General features: G+C 37.0%; 1 protein-coding gene across 2 annotated transcripts in view; it reads left to right on the top strand.

The window, feature by feature from the left end:
* Positions 1-6,465, top strand: part of SPC25 (SPC25 component of NDC80 kinetochore complex) — a 30,063-nt gene extending 23,598 nt beyond the window's left edge. For both annotated transcript variants that reach the window (XM_037850202.1, XM_037850201.1), the window contains one exon: positions 5,944-6,465. In XM_037850202.1, coding sequence (XP_037706130.1) covers positions 5,944-6,068 — 125 coding nt within the window. In that variant the 3' untranslated portion in view covers positions 6,069-6,465. The remainder of the gene's footprint in view (positions 1-5,943) is intronic.
* Positions 6,466-17,769: the final 11,304 nt, after the last annotated feature.

Genomic DNA, 17,769 nt, shown 5'->3' with positions numbered 1-17,769 from the left:
CTGGGCTCCCCCTCCCGGACAGAGAAATCCCCTGGCTCTTCAAGGTCAGTTGTCACTAAAAGCCTCTGTCTGCTTGTTGGGGATTCGTAGCTTGTATTGAGCAGTCCACATTTGCCAATTAAAACCCCAGTTATAGCTGGACTGAGATATATTCGCTTGTTCAGAGAGTGCTGCTCTCTAGCACCACAGGGCTTTGCAGTTCAGGCTCCCGGCTGGGGTCCAAAGTTTCTACTCACATACTCCATGCTGCGATCTCAGGCGTTCTTCCCAATCCAGGTTGGTGCACTATGTGTGGACAGTCACGGTTGTCCCCCAGCAGTTATTCCAGATCATTTACTAGTTGTTCCTGGTTGTTTATTAGTTGTTCCAGGGGGCTAACTAACTTCCACTCCTCTCTATGCTGCCATCTTCTCTTGGGATTTTGTCTTTTAAAAGCATGGCTATGGTTTTGATTTATAAATATTATCTAGGGCCCATAATGTGACTTCTCTTCAGTAAGTCACAGTGCCACAGTGGCTGAAAAGTCTGTGAGAAGACTGAAGACTACTGTGTTTTATATGCAAACATGAATTGTCCTTCCAGGGAAATTGAAATAAAACCAAACCTAGAGTAAAGGATTTATGACTCTCTAAATGTGAATATTCTAATTTATCCAAGTAGGCAAATTTTAATATAAAAAATTGTCAGAATATGATATTATATTTTCCTAAAAATCAAATTTAAAAAAATTTCCCCATCCTGAAAATCCCAAACACTGATAATTAATTATTGATTCTGAACAGGCCAGAAGGCCTTCAATTATGGGAGATACATAAGATTGATAATTTTGTGAACAAGTAGAGAAAGAAAATATATTCATCCTTTTTTATCCTTCTGCTCCTATACACATAATCCTGCATTATAGGAATTCAGAAAATGGTTCTCAGCTCATTACACCTCTATTACCATCTTAAAGCACATGTAACAGACAGACAATCTCAGGTAAACTACTGAGTTGGCTCCCTGATGTGTCCTGGTGATTCATTTCCTATTCTCATGGAATTTATATTTTGTGAATCTAATGCACATACAAATGTTTCTTAGCTTTTCTCTCTAGATAAATTTGTTCCTATCTAATGATTGCTAGATTTTAAAAAGCAAACCCCCAAATCTTTTGAACTCACTTTCAATATGCCACTCAATTTTTAATTTCAGTTTTAAAATTGGTAACCCTTTATTACTAGATAGTCTTATATTATTCATTTTTATTTATTTTTTAATAGAGAAATTGAAGGTTTACAGAAAGGTCATGCATAAACTGCAGAATTCCCATGTACCACCCTATTATTAATTAACTCCTTGCATTAGTGTGGTACATTTGTTTCAGTTCGTGAAAGAACATTTTATAATTCTACTATTAATGATAGTCCATCATTTACAATAGGGTTCACTCTGTATTGTACAGGCCTATGCTTGTTTGTTTTTTAACATTTATTCTAGGAACATGTATACAAACTAAAATTTCCCCTTTTAACTGCATTTCCATATATAATTCATTGCTGTTAATTACAGTCACAATATCGTGCTACTGTTTCCACCATCCATTACCAAATCTTTACCATCAACCCAAATAGATACTCTACAACTGAAGCATTAATTCCTGATTCCCTACCCCCAACTTGGCTCCTGGTTACCTATACTCCAGATTCTAACTCTATGAGTTTGCTTATTCTAATTATTTCATATTAGTGAGATCATATCTTTGGCTTATCTCACTTAACATGATGTCTTCAGGGTTCATCCATTTATCATATATATCAGAACTTATTTCCTTTTTATGGCTGAGTAATAGTCCATTGTATGTATGCACCATATTTTATTTATCCATTCATCCGTTGATGGACACTTGGGTTGCTTCCATCTTTTGGTAATTGTGAATAATGCCGCTATGAACAATGGTGTGTAAATATCTGTTCAAGTCCCTGCTTTTAATTCTTCTGACTGTATACCTAGAAGTGGGCTTGCCAGATAATAGTAATTCTATGCTTAACTTTCTTAGGAATTGCCACATTGTCTTCCTGTCTTCCACAGTGGCTACACCATTTTGCACTCCCATCAGGAATAAATGAGTGTTCCTATTTCTCCACACATCTTCTCCAACACTTGTAATTTTCTGTTTTTTTTTTTTTTTTCAATAGTAGCCAATCTAGTGAAGTGGTATCTCATGGTTTTGATTTGCATTTCCCTAATGGCTACTATGTTGAGCATCTTTTCATGTGCTTTTTAGTCATTTGTATATCCACTTTGGAGAAATATCTGTCAAAGTCTTTTGCCCATTTTTTAATTGGGTTTTTTGTCTTTTTATTGTTGACCTGTAGAGTTTCTCTATATACTCTGGATGTTAAACTCTTTTAAGATATGTGTTTTCCAAATATTTTTTCCCATGGAGTAGGTTGTCTTATCACTTTTGTGGTTAAGTCCTTTGCACAAAAGTTTTTAATTTTGATGATATCCCATTTGTCTATTTTTTTCTTTTGTTGCTTGTGCTTTGGGTGTGTTTTTAATCTCCATTATTGTGCCATTCATTCCTATAATTCCAATTTCTTTGTTAGAATTATGTGTGTGAATGTGGTTCACACATTGTCTTTTTAATATCCTTTTGCTCTATATCCACCATTAGTTTATTTCTATTCATATTTCCCTTTATTTCCTTGAATTGACGTAAGAAATTTGTTTGAACTTCTTTAATTAGTTGTTCCAAAGTCTGTGTCTCCTCTGAAGTTTTTATTTGTTCCCTTGTCTGAGCCTTATTTTTTTGTTTCTTAGTATGGCTTGTAATTTTTTGCTGATGTCTGGGCATTTGATTATTAGGATGTGCTAACTCTGAAGTTCAGTTTCTCCCTATTGCCTAGGGTTTTATTTTACATTGGCTTTGTGTTAAGGCTCTTTGACTCTTGGTCCAACTTATACTGGATCTTTAGAGTAGCCCTTGTTTAACTGTTCAGATTTTCTCAGGTCTTCTGCAACTAGTTCTTGCCCTGGATATGCAGGACAATTTTTTTAAGCAGTTTTATTGAGATATATTCACATATCATACAGTCCATCCAAAATGTACAGTCAATGGCTTTTAGTGTAATCACAGTTGTGGGTTCATCACCACAATCAAGCTTTGAACATTGTCATTCCTCCAAAAAGAAAAGCCCATTACTCCTTAGTAGTCACCTCTCAATCTCTCTATCCTTCCTCACCCCTACATAACCACTAATTGAATTCTTTCTGTATAGATTTATTTATATTTACCTTTTATACAAAAGGAGTCATATAATATACAGTACTTTATGTCTGGTTTCTTTCACTTAGCATAATGTTTTTTAAACTATAGTTTTTTTTTAATTAGAGAAATTGTAGGTTTACATAAAAGTCATGTAAAAAATACAGTGCTCCCATATCCCCCATTGTTGACATTTTGCATTGGTGTCATACCTTTGTCACAATTGATGAAAGAATATTAAAATATTACTGTTAACTATAATCCATAGTTTGCATTAGATATATTCCCATATTCCACCCTATTATTAAAACCTTGTAATAGTGATGCCCATTTGTTATAATTCGTGAAAGAACATGCTTATAATTGTACTATTAATCATAGTCCATTGTCTGCAACAGGGTTCACTGTGTTATACAGTCCCATGTTTTCTCTTCTAACTTCTCTTACTAGTAACATACACCACCCACAACTTCCCCTTTCAACCACATTCACACACATAATTCAGGGCTGTTAATTACACTCACAATAATAATGTGCTACCACCACCACCATCCATTTCCAAACATTTACACTAAACTTAATTAGAAATTCTGCGCAAATTAAGCATCAGCTTCCCATTTCCTATCCCCATTCTATCTCCTGGTAACCTTTATTCTAGTTTCTAACTCTACAGTTTTGCTTATTATAATCGGATCTTATCAGTGAGATTATACAATATTTGTCCTTTTGTGTCTGGCTTATTTCACTTGACATGTCCTTCATCCATGTTGTTGCATGCATCAAGACTTCATTCCTTCTTACAGCTGAATAATATTCTATCATGTGTATATACACATTTTGTTTATTCATTCATCAGTTCTTAGGTAAGAGGGCTTCCATGTCCCTGTCCATCTGCAGCAGGCAGCCAGGGACTGGACTGAGACAGCGCATCTTAAGAGTGGGGGATGGGTGTCAGCTGTGGAGTAAATTATAGTTGTTTACCGCAGTTTCTCAGTCTCTTCATCCTGCTCTTCCCTGCATGCTGTACAGTGCTCCCCTGGCCTCCAGACCCCAGAACAATTGTTTCAGACATTTTCTGCCTGTCCACTAGCTGTTTTTGTAGGAGAAGTGAGAGTGAGACTGGTAGTTCCCTACTCTGCTGTCTTCCCTGAAAGTCACGGTACAACGTTTAAGATTGCCCTTTTATGTGCAGTTGTTTCAACTCCAGGAGAAAGCTTCCTTTCCTGTTTTCCTTCTTCGAGAGAATTTTCTCACCAACTCCTATGATTTGTTTAATTTCTCTCCCTCACTCCATGTCCTCTTTTTATTACACTTTCCATTTCTGGGACCCATTCTTCCTTTGGGCAGTTCAGTTTCCCCCTCTTTTTTTGCTGAGACTTTTCTGCCTCTGGTTACTTCCCAGTTAGGGTTTCCTGCTCCAAGGACCCAGATAGAGTCTCCAAAAAGTTCCATTTTTTCTTTAGGTAATCCAGCAATCAGACACTGGGCCGAGCATTTGTACCTCTTGACAACAGTTCTGTCGTGGCATCTTATTTCTGAGGGCACCTTTTTATGTATATGTTAGTCAGGCACTTGTGTTCTGCCCTGGGTCTCTGTGGACTTGAGTCCCAGTGTCTGAATATGCCTGGGGTTCTAACTCGCTGCTCTGAGTGGCTCTGTGGTCCACATCTACAGCAGGAGGCCCCCAGGCCTTGCTCTGCGACTCCTAAGCTGGGGACTGGGTGAAAGGGAGGGGTTCTTGGTCATAGGTCTACATTGTTTTGGTAGGGGTTTTTTTCTTCTCTTGTTCTTTGATTTAGCTTTTGCAGAGTTGTCCACTCTATAATTTCTCAGCATTCTAAGAAAGTGGGATTTGTTCTTTTTTTTGGTTGTTTCTGGTCTTACAGTACTTAAGAGTGTATTAAAATAGAATCTGCAGTGTAAATTTTGAAACAAGTGTTCTTTGCTATTCTTTCACTGCTATAATCATGGGCCTGTTTCCTAAGCAGTCTACCAAAGAGCTGGAAATCTGATATGGTCCCATTTCTTCCCCTTGGCCAAAGGGCAAGATTGGTGGCAGAGAAAGCTGGGACATCTTTTCCTTTGACCATCCTCACTGGAGACTTGCTCCCAATATGTACCCGTTGGCACATTCTGTTATTTGTGACTCTGAGTCCCATTTGATTGGTAGGTCCCGTAAATACCTCTCTTGGAATAGCAACCACATATTCTAATGACATCCAGTTCTCTTGTAAAATTTTAGATATTTATTTATAATTGTAAGTTTTTAAGGGTTGGCATTTAAAGCTGTTCTTTTATTGACCCAGTGGCCATAAACAAGATGTCAGTCAGGCCAAAGTTTTTCCGAGAAAACGAACTTAACAGTTAAAACCAACTGTTTGAACAGTTAAAATGTATAGGTCTAGGACTATGGGAAATGGCATACTGTATCACTAGACTCTTTAATCCCTTGAATACCATCTGTTTATACTTAAAACAAGATTATAGTAATTGAGATTTGAATATTTAGAGATTAATTGAAGGAAAGGTCCAAAAGATAGTTAGGATATGAAAATCAAGTAAACCATTTTATGCTCAAAGCATTTTAATAAAATGGAATTGAAGTTCAAGTCAAGTGAGAGCATATAAATTAGAAGTACTTCTTTCCCACAAAAAAAATCTCATTCAAATTGTTTTTTTTTTTTTTTTTCCAGTGTCAGATAGTGCTCCGTATCTTGAACACCTAGCAGAATTTCAAGAGAATGTAAGGAAGACCAATAATTTTTCAGCTTTTCTTGCCAATGTTCGGAAAACCTTTACTTCTGTGGTTTGTAATTAATGTATAAATAGTATATAAAAACTGTTTCTTTTTCTTTCCTATCATACCTTTTTAAAAAAACACCCCATTATCCATTGTCTGCCTGTAATACTTGTGTATTTTTGTGACATTTCTATATGGTGTATTTCTTTATTTTTGTTAGAATCATAGCAAAGAAAATTTATAAAGTTATATGTGTTCTTTTTTATATGAAAGATAATTAGTATCCTGCATGCCTTTTTTTCTTCCTTTCTTTTTAAATGATAGGCATGGGTAATTTATTGTTAGCACTGGGAATGGGAATTTGTACAACATGCACTATCTTAGTGGTCTCAAAGCTGTTGAAGGTTATGGACTAATAATATTAAAAAATTAAAAGGCTGGACCCAACCTAGGATTGGCAAGTTTTAAAATGTGATTGGCAAAATAAAACTAATTCCTATTATCTTTCTAATGTTGTAAAAGAAAGAATATTTTTCTCTTATACCAAAAGACATCTATTAGAATAAAGGATATTCCTTCATATCAGAAGAAAGTTGGCAGTACTCTACCAAAATGTCCAGAAAAGGATATATTTTTGAAAATCCAAATGCAGAAAAAATTTTTAACACAGTGTTATTGAGATATAGTCACATACCCTACAATCATCTGCGATGTACAGTTATTCATAGTACCATCATACAATTGTGCATTCATCACCAGAATCAATTTTTGAACATTTTCCTTACTTCAAAAAAGATAAAAATGAAAGTAAAAAAAGAACACCTAAAACATTCCATCCCCTTATCCTACCCTAGTTTTCATTTACTTTTTGTCCCCATTTTTCTACTCATCTGTCCATACACTGGATAAAGAGAGTGTGAGCCATGAGGTTTTCACAATCACACAATCACACCATGTAAGTTACATAGTTATACAGTTGTCTTCAAGAATCAAGGCTACTGGATTGCAGTTCGACAGTTTCAGGTATTTTCTTCTAGTTGTTCCAATACACTAAAAACTAAAAAGGGATATCTGTATAGCACATAAGAATGCCCTCCAGAGTGACCTCTCAACTCCATTTGAAATTTCTCAGCCAATGAAACTTTGTTTCATTTCACTTCCCTGTTTTGTTTAAGAAGATTGTCTCAATCCCGTGATGCCGGGTCCAGGCTCATCTCTGGGAGTCATGTCCCATTTTGCCAGGGAGATCCACACCCCCCGGGAGTCATGTCCCACACAGGGAGGTGGGCAGTGAGTGTACCTGCCCCGTGAGCTTAGAGAGAGAGAGAGAGAGAGCCACATCTGAGCAACAAAGAGGTTCTCTGGGGGAAACTCTTAGGCAAAATTATAGGTAGGCTTAGGCTCTTCTTTGCAGTAACAAGCTTCATAAGGGCAAACCCCAAGATCAAGGGCATGGCCTACAATATTGTTAGTCCTCAATGTTTGTGAGAATATCAGTAATAACCCAGGTAGGGAAGTCCAACATTTTTGCTTTTTTTCCCCAGTTCCTCCGAGGGGGCCCTGCAAACACATTTTTATTCTCTGCCCAGATTACTTTGGGATGTGGGCATACCTCTTTTTATAGCATTTATCCCACTATATTGTATTTGTTTATTTGTCTGTCTCCCTTACATGAAGAAAGACCAAGGAAAAGGACTCCTTGTCTTTAGGACCTAATATTTAGATGGCAGATTTATAGTGTCCCAAACTTTACATATGGTAACTTCTATTCTCCCTTCAAAATCCAGTTTTTAGAGATGAGTAACTAGTGATGATGTGAGATGCTGGACTATTCTGCCCCAACAAATATGAAACTGAACAAATTATTAAAGCAACAATTTCAGGGCAAACAAGAACTTGAGAAGTGTTTACTCATGAAACTGCTACTGTATTGAATGAGAACCATGAATTCATAGCAAACAAGCACATAAAAAGATGCCCAACATTGGTCCCTAGGGAAATACAAACTAAAACCACAATGAGGTATCAATGAACATCCACTAGAATTACTAAAATTAAAAAGACTGATAATATTAATTGTTGGTGAGGACATGGAGCAATTAGAATTCTGTTGGGAATGCAAAATGGCACAGCCACTTTGGGAAACAATTTTTAGGTTTCTTAAAATGTTAAATAAGCAAGTAGAAACTCTGCTCCTAGGAATCTACCCAAGACAAATGAAGGCATGTCCACAAAAAGATTTGTATGTGAATGTTCACAACAGCATTGATTATTTTAGTCCTCCCTACAAAAATAGAAACAACTGAACTGTCCATCAGCTGAATGATAGTACAGCCACACAATAGAATACTTCTCAGAAATAAAAAGGAATGTCTGATACATTCGACAACATGGATGAAACTTAAAAACATCATGCTAAGTGAAAGAAAACATACAAAACCCAGGATTCCATTTGTATGAAATTTTGCAGAAGACAAAACTGTATTTCAGAATGTATGTCAGTGGTTGCATGAGTTAAGGAATGGAGACAAAGAATTGACTGTAAATTGGTTTGAGGAAACTTGGGGGTGCTGGAAGTGTTTTAACAATTATGGTGGTCACTGCAAGACTACACATTTATCAAACTCAACAAACTACACTTAAAATGGGTAAATTTTATTATCTATAAATTACACCTCTATGAAATTTTTTAAAAATGGAAAAGAATCCAATTCAATCGATTTTGATCACTACCTTAAACTATTTTATATTGTATTGTTACTTTCTATTTTTGTCTTTTTCACTAGACTGTATTCTTTGATGGTTGGGCCCAGTTTATTTTTTGTATCTTTATCACTTAGCCCATTATCTGGCACATAGCTCCACACTTAAATATTCAGTGAATGACTAACTGGCTGAATAAATGCATAAATGAGTAAGTGAATAAATGGGTTGGTTTCTATGATCTATGAAATTGCTTCTTTCCTTTGAGATGTTAGGATTCTAATCTTTAGATGCTGTGGCTATTCATCAACCACTGCCCAAGAAAAAATTATCTTAGGAAAAAATGGAAATGAAGTTAAATTCTAAAGCATTTTCCCTATGAAATAAAATTTAATTGTTAACCTCAATATGATCTGTGCTGGTTTGTATATATTATGTCCCCCAGAAAAATCCATATCTCTTAATACAATCTGGTAGGTGCGGATTGATTAATCTTTTTGATTAGGGTGTGACCTCTTGATTGAATGTTTCCATGGAGAGTTGACCCTGCCCATTCAAGGTAGGTCTTGATTAGTTTACTGGAGTCCTTTAAAGGGAGCTCACACACAGAGCAGAGAGATGAAAATACCCCAGGATATGCTCAGCCAGGACACACAGACCCAGACACTTGCTGACGCTTTGAGATGCTAGCCCAGAGTTTGCTCTGCAGAAGCTAAGAGAGGACAAGACACCCCAACAGCAGCTGAGACTTTTGGAGAGACACTTAGAGATGCTTGGAGATGCAGACAGAAGGATGTTTGGAGAGCTTAGCTAAGAGATGCTAGCCCAGAGTTTGCTCCAGAGAAGCTAAGAGAGACAAGCCCAGAGACATTTTGGAGAACACCATTTTGAAATGCAATCCAGGAGCAAAAGAACAGCAGACGCCAACCATGTGCCTTCCGGTTGACAGGTGTTCCGGATGCCATTGACTGTTCTTCAGTGGAGGTATCCTCTCGTTGATGCTTTAGTTTGGGCACTTTTATGGTCATAGGACTGTAAGTTTATAACCAAATGAACCCCCTTTATAAAAGCCAATCCTTTTCTGGTATTTTGCATAACGGCAGCATTAGCAAACCGGAACACGATCCTGTGGTTTAAGCAAATTCAGCTTTTCTAGTGTGGTTTAAAATGTTCTGATTAATCAAATAGTCTGTAAGTATATGTGGATGCCATCAAGTATTATAGAGATGGGGTAATAGCAATTGACTTATGAGACAGGATATCATAAAATTGTGACCTACAAGTTTAGGGCTCAGTATTTCAGGACTTCTAATACTGTACAATAAAATTTACCCAAAACTGAGTATTTTATTACTTTTTAAACACCTTTAGGTGAAATATATTCTCTCCAAATTCAACACATTCCCACCACTTCCAAAAATCTAACATCCAACCAGTTTCATTTATTAATGATAGCTTCTTGGCCTCTGATAGTATTTATGTTTGCTTTCTCTGCTTGTCAGATTAGACACATGGAGCCAAATGGTTGTATTATCGGTAAATGAGAAGAGGAGAACAGAACTTAGGTTCTAAGTAAAGATGGGTGCTTCCTTCCTCTTTCCAAAGTTGTAGATAATAAGTTTCTTCATTTGACCAGAAGCAGCCTGAGAATCTGGATCAGAGACAGAAGATCCAGCAGGATAATATGACGCTTAAATGTGCAGGGCAAGTCTACCATGTTTGGGCACAGATGGTCAAAAATGGAGAGGATCAAAGGAAGGAGAGAATGGGAACAGAGGGATGGATTAAAGGGGAGAATTTGTTTCTCACTCTAGTACCAAGATACGGCTCATATCAGACTTTCTTTTGCCAATGAGATTACCAAATAAGTCGCTAAACAAGAAGAATAAGCTCCTTCTTTGAGGGAGTACTGTCTGGATTCACTGGTGATTCCCACTTGCTTTTCACACATGTTCTGAGGTGATCTGGATACTGGTTGGGGTACCACACTTGGAGAACCATTGGAATAAGCAAATCCCCCAGTGTGAGGGAAACAATTTAGAAACCACCTGAAGCAGCTCAGTAACACGTTTGTCACCTCATATACCTGGCTAGCCTGGTGCCAGTCCCTTGTGGGTGCTCCCTGGTGTAAGTCCCCTCAACGTGCTTCATCTTTTCTCTGGCCAGTTCAGTTTGCTCCTCCTCCTAGATCTGCTTCTCTAATTCCACCTTTCCTTTGAAAAAGGTTTTCACTATTTCTATGCAGGTCCATGCACTCTGACCTCACGTCAAAGCTACTTTCCTCGCATTCCTTTGACCCCCTGAGCAGGTTAGTATCCACTGAGCAGTCCGTTAGGCAGGATTTCCCTGGCCATAGGCATCCATACTTCCAACTTGGTTTTCCTGAGCTAAGCTCCCATCTGCATAAACACAAATTGGATTCTTCAGCCAGCTGGTTTTCTTACTCCTGTCTGTGGGAGGGCCAAGGACCCAGACCCTCCACTCTAGATGACAGTATTCCAAGTTCTCTGACATTCCTGTTATCTGTCCCCTTTGGCTCTGTAGCTGCAGTCTCTCTACAGAAGGTTCCTGCTCTTTGCTGTGTCCCCACACTCTGGTCCAAGTCTGAGTCCTGTCTTCTCATCCTCCACCATCCCAGGCCCATCTTCCCTCGGTTATATCCTAACTCTGTGATATTGCAAAGGACAATAGGACATAGTATTTTGATTCTGATAGTCTTATCTTGACCCCAGTCTGGCAGATTACACCTCAAGGCCATCATGACTTTGGGGGAGAAGGGTTTTATGAGGGGGCTGGGGGGAGGGAACAATGTTAAACTGTTCAAATTACAAATCAAAGATTTATAATATTGTACAATAAAATTTACTTCACCACCAACTGAATATTGTGTACTTTTTTATGAATCAAAAGATACTTTAATCTTTTGTCTTTATGAATTTTAACTATTATGGGTGATAAAAATACAATAAATAAGTTAATAGACCTTTCTGATTGAAATATGATGGGTGTATCAGCAGATAAAGTAAAATATCGCTTCTGATGTGTTCAGTGAAATTCTGACTCAGGCCTCTGTTACCCATATTTCAGGTCGTTTATTCCCTGATATATGAAACTGCTTAGTAGAATATAATTATGAAAGCCCAGTTAATAATTTAAAAGCATTAGTATTAAAAATGATTTTATTCTAAATAAAAGACTTGGGCACATAATTAATCACCACCATATGCACTTAGTTTTCATCTAAATCTAGGGGGGAGCTCTACCTGTCCAACCAGAAAATGCTTGCCCTACTAAAAGAATATTCAACAAGACCATTATTCCTGACTGTATTTGTATTTTATCTGATTTAAATTACAGTATTTCTTTGAGGTTTTGAAATTATATATATAGGTGCAAAAATAATTACAGCAACATTCCAAAACAGGAAAGCCACTTGTCTTTTCACCAAGTAAAATTTTGAAAATTACTTCCAACCAGATTCAGCATCCAACTACTATCATTGCTTTCTATATACAAAATATTCTAGTATAGGCTGCAGTCAGTTGCTACACAGTTCTTTTACCCATCAAATCTTAATAGAAAGAAGATGAACAGGATATATAAATTCAGAATCTCTGCTCGTGGTCCAACTGTGTTCTGGTTTGCTAATGGCTGCCGTTAAGCAAAACACCAGAAATGAATTGGCTTTTTTTTTTTTTAATTCATATTATTGAGATGTATTCACATACCATGCAGTCATACAAAATAAAGCGTACATTCAATTGTTTACAGTACCATTGTATAGTTGTGCATTCATCACCAAAATTAATTTTTGACATTTTAATTACCACACGCAAAATAAGAATAAAAATTAAAGTGAAAAATTCAGAGCAGTTAAAGTAAAAACAAAACACTGGGTGTCTTTTTTGTTTGTTTTGTTTTGTTTTTTGTTTTATTCCTTCCCCCATTTTTCTACTCATCCATCCATAAACTAGACAAAGGGGAGTGTGGTCCATATGACTTTCCCAATCACATTGTCACCCCTCATAAGCTACATTTTTTCACAATCGTCTTCAAGATTCATGGGTTCTGGGTTGTAGTTTGATAGTTTCAGGTATCTACTGCTAGCTATTCCAATGCTTTAGAACTAGAAAGTGTTGTCTATATTGTGTTTAAGAGTGCCCACCAGAGTGACCTCTCGGCTCCTTTTGGAATCTCTCTGCCACTGAAGCTTATTTCATTTCCTTTCATGTCCCCCTTTCAGTCAAGAAGATGTTCTCCATCCCACGATGCCAGCTCTAGATTCCTCCCCAGGAGTCATATTCCACGTTGCCAGGGAGATTCACTCCCCTGGGTGTCAGATCCCACTTAGGGAGGAAGCCAGTGATTTCACCTGCCAAGTTGGCTTAGCTAGAGAGAGAGGGCCACATCTGAGCAACAAAGAGGCATTGGGGAGGAGGCTCTTAGGCACAATTACAGTGAGGCCTAGCCTCTCCTTTGCAGCAACAGTCTTCCCAAGGGCAAGTCCTGTGGTAGAGGGCTCAGCCCATCAAACCACCAGTCCCCTATGTCTGTGAGCACATCAGTGACCATCGTGGTGGGAAAGCCCAAGACCCCTGCATTCTCCACCAGCTCCTCAAGGGGCCTCTGCATTTTTATTTCATTTTTTTTAATTAACTTTTTTTAAATCAACTGTATCAAAAAAAAAATTTTTTTAAATACAATAAACATTTCAAACAAACCATAACAAGGGCGTAGGAAAAAGACAACTAACCTAAGATAACTACTTTACTACCAACATATTCCTACCCTACCCCAAGAAAATAACTTAATATAGCAACATTTCTGTGAACTTGTTCCTACCATACCCACCAGAAATTAACAGACCATAGTCATTCCTGGGCATTCCCAGAATGTTAAATTTACCCACAATAGCTTATCCGTTCTTATTGGGTTATCATTCGCTCTTCTTTAATTGCTCTCTGTCACTATTTCCCCTACATTCTACATTATAAACCATTTGTTTTACATTTTTCAATGTTCATATTAGTGGTAGCATACAATATTTCTTTTTTTGTGCCTGGATTATTTCGTTCAGCATTATGTCTTCAAGGTTCATCCATGTCATATGTTTCATGACATCATTTCTTCTTATAGCTGCGTAGTATTCTATCCTTTGTATATACCACATTTCATTTATCCACTCATCTGTTGAAGGACATTTGGGTTGTTTCCATCTCTTGGCAATTGTGAATAATGCTGCTATGAACATTGGCATGCAGATATCTGTTCGTGTCCCTGCTTTCAGATCTTCTGGGTATATACCGAGAAGTGCAATTGATGGATTGAAGGGTAACTTTATATCTAGTTTTCTAAGGAAGTGCCAGACTGAGTTCCAGAGTGGCTGACCCATTACACAGTCCTGCCAACAATGAATAAGAGTTCCAATTTCTCCACATCCCCTCCAGCATTTGTAGTTTCCTGTTTGTTTAATGGCATCCATTCTAATTGGTGTGAGATGGTATCTCATTGTGGTCTTAATTTGCATCTCTCTAATAGCTAGTGAAGCTGAACATTTTTTTCATGTGTTTCTTGGCCATTTGTATTTCCTCTTCAGAGAACTGTCTTTTCATATCTTTTCCCTATTTTATAATTGGGCTGTCTGTACTATTGTCATTGAGTTGTAGGATTTCTTTATATATGCAAGATATCAGTCTTTTGTCAGATACATGGTTTCCAAAATTTTTTTCCCATTGAGTTGGCTACCTCTTCACCTTTTTGAGAAATTCCTTTGAGGTACAGAAACTTCTAAGCTTGAGGAGTTCCCATTTATCTATTTTTTCTTTTGTTGCTTGTGCTTTGGGTGTAAAGTCTAGAAAGTGGCCGCCTAATACAAGGTCTTGAAGATGTTTCCCTACATTATCTTCTAGGAGTTTTATGGTACTGTCTTTTATATTGAGATCTTTGATCCACTTTGAGTTAATTTTTGTGTAGGGTGTGAGGTAGGGGTCCTCTTTCATTCTTTTGGATATGGATATCCAACTCTCCCAGCCCCATTTGGTGAAAAGACTGTTATGTCCCAGTTCAGTGGCTTTGGGGGCCTTATCAAAGATCAGTCAGCCATAGATCTAGGGGTCTATCTCTGAATTCTCAATTTGATTCCATTGATCAATATGTCTGTCTTTGTGCCAGTACCATGCTGTTTTGGCAACTGTGGATTTATAATAAGCTTCAAAGTCAGGGAGTATAAGTCTTCCCACTTCGTTTTTCTTTTTTAGAGTGTTTTTAGCAATTTGAGGCATCTTCCCTTTCCAAATAAATTTGATAGCTAGCTTTCCCAAGTCTGCAAAGTAGGTTGTTGGAATTTTGATTGGGATTGCATTGAATCTGTAGATGAGTTTGGGTAGAATTGACATCTTAATGACATTTAGCCTTCCTATCCATGAACATGGTATATTTTTCCATCTTTTAAGATCTTCTATTTCTTTTAGTAGAGTTATGTAGTTTTCTTTGTATAGGTCTTTTACATCTTTGGTTAAGTTTATTCCTAGGTACTTGATTTTTTTAGTTGCTATTGAAAATGGTATCTTTTTCTTGAGTGTCTCTTCACTTTGTTCATTTCTAGCATATAGAAATATTACTGTCTTATGTGCATTAATCTTGTATCCTGCTACTTTCCTAAATTTGTTTATTAGCTCTAGTAGCTGTATCATCGATTTCTCAGGGTATTCCAGATATAAGATCATATAATCTGCAATTAATGACAGTTTTACTTCTTTCTTTCCAATTTGGATGCTTTTTATTTCTTTGTCTTGCCGGATTGCCCTGGCTAGCACTTCCAGCACAATGTTGAATAACAGTGGTGACAGCGGGCATCCTTGTCTTGTTCCTGATCTTAGAGGGAAGGCTTTCAGTCTCTCACCATTGAGTACTATGCTGGCTGTGGGTTTTTCATATATGCTCTTTATCATGTTGAGGAAGTTTCCTTCAAGTCCTACCTTCTGAAGTGTTTTTATCAAAAAGGGATGTTGGATTTTGTCGAATGTTTTTTCAGCATCTATTGAGATGATCATTTGATTTTTCTCTTTTGATTTGTTAATGTGTTGTAATACATTGATTTTCTTATGTTGAACCATCCTTGCATGCCTGGAATGAACCCCACTTGGTCATGGTGTATGATTTTTTTAATGTGTCTTTGGATTCGATTTGCAAGTATTTTGTTGAGAATTTTTGCATCTATATTCATTAGTGAGATAGGCCTGCAGTTTTCCTTTTTTTTAGCATCTTTGCCTGGTTTTGGTATTAGATTGACGTTAGCTTCATAAAATGAGTTAGGTAGTGTTCCATTTTCTTCAATGTTTTGAAAGACTTTAAGTAATATTGGTGTCAGTTCTTTTTGGAAAGTTTGGTATAATTCCCCTGTGAAGCCATCTGGCCCTGGGCATTTATTTGTGGGAAGCTTTTTGATGACTGTTCAGATCTCTTTGCCTGTGATTGGTTGGTTGAGGTCTTGTATTTCTTCTCTAGTCAGTCTACGTTGTTCATATGTTTCCAGGAAATTGTCCATTTCCTCTACATTATCTAGTTTGTTGGCATACAGTTGTTCATAGTATCCTCTTATAATTTTTTAAATTTCTTCGGGATCCGCAGTAATGTCACCTTTCTCGTTCATTATTTTGTTTATATGGGTCTCCTCTCTTTTTTATTTTGTCAGTCTAGCTAGGGGCTTGTCAATCTTGTTGATCTTCTCAAAGAACCAACTTTGGGTGTTATTTATCCTCTCTATTGTTTTTTTGTTCTCTGTGTCATTTATTTCTGCTTTAATCCTTGTTATTTCTTTTCTTCTACTTGGTTTAGGATTGGTTTGCTGTTCATTTTTTAGCTTCTTCAGTTGATCCATTAGTTCTTTGATTTTGGCTCTTTCTTCCTTTTTAATGTATGCATTTAGTGCTATAAATTTCCCCCTCGGTACCACTTTTGCTGCATCCCGTAGGCTTTGGTATGTTGTGTCCTCATTTTCATTCATCTCTATATATTTAGCAATTTCTCCTGCTATTTCTTCTTTAACCCATTGATTGTTTAGGAGCGTGTTGTTTAACGTCCAGGTATTTGTGAATTTTCTAAGTCTCTGATGGTTATTGACTTCTAATTGTATTCCATTGTGGTCAGAGAATGTGCTTTGAATAATCTCAATTTTTTTAAATTTATTGAGGCTTGTTTCATGTCCCAGCATATCATCTATTCTGGAGAAAGTTCCGTGAACACTAGAGAAGAATGTGTATCCCGGTGATTTCAGATGTAATGTTCTATATATGTCTGTTAAATCTAATTCATTTATCATATCGTTTAGGTTTTCAGTTTCCTTATTGGTCTTCTGTCTGGTTGATCTGTCTATAAGAGACAGTGATGTGTTGAAGTCTCCCACAATTATTGTGGAAACAACAATTGCTTCCTTTAATTTTGCCAGTGTTTGTCTCATGTATTTTGTGGCACCTTGATTGGGTGCATAAACATTTATGATTGTTATTTCTTCTTGTTGAATTGCCCCTTTTATTAGTATGTAGTGGCCTTCTTTGTCTCTCATAACAGCCTTGCATTTAAAGTCTATTTTATCTGAGATTAATATTGTTACTCCTGCTTTCTTTTGGCTGTAGCTTGCCTGAAATATTTTTCCATCCTTTCACTTTCAGTTTCTTTGTGTCCCTGTGTCTGAGTCTCTTGTATGCAACAAATTGATGGTTCATTTTTTTTAATCCATTCTGCCAATCTATATCTTTTGTTTGGGAATTTTAATCCATTTACATTCAATGTTATTACTGTGAAGGCATTTCTTGAATCAGCCATCTTATCCTTTGGTTTATGTTTGTCAGATATATTTTTTTCCCTCTCTCTCTTAATGTCGTTTAACATACCCATACTGAATCTCTTTAGTACTGAACCTTTCTCCATCTCTCTCTCTCCTTTATTTGTTTCTCTGTCAGTAGGGCTCCCTTTAGTATCTCAAGTAGGGCAGGTCTTTTATTGGCAAACTCTCTCAGCATTTGTTTGTCTGTGAAAAATTTAAGCTCTCCCTCAAATTTGAAGGAAAGCTTTGCTG

Source organism: Choloepus didactylus, chromosome 9, assembly GCF_015220235.1.
Source record: "Choloepus didactylus isolate mChoDid1 chromosome 9, mChoDid1.pri, whole genome shotgun sequence".
NCBI lineage: Eukaryota > Metazoa > Chordata > Mammalia > Pilosa > Megalonychidae > Choloepus > Choloepus didactylus.
Note: the sequence above shows the minus strand (reverse complement) of the source record. Positions and strands in the feature narration are given on the sequence as shown.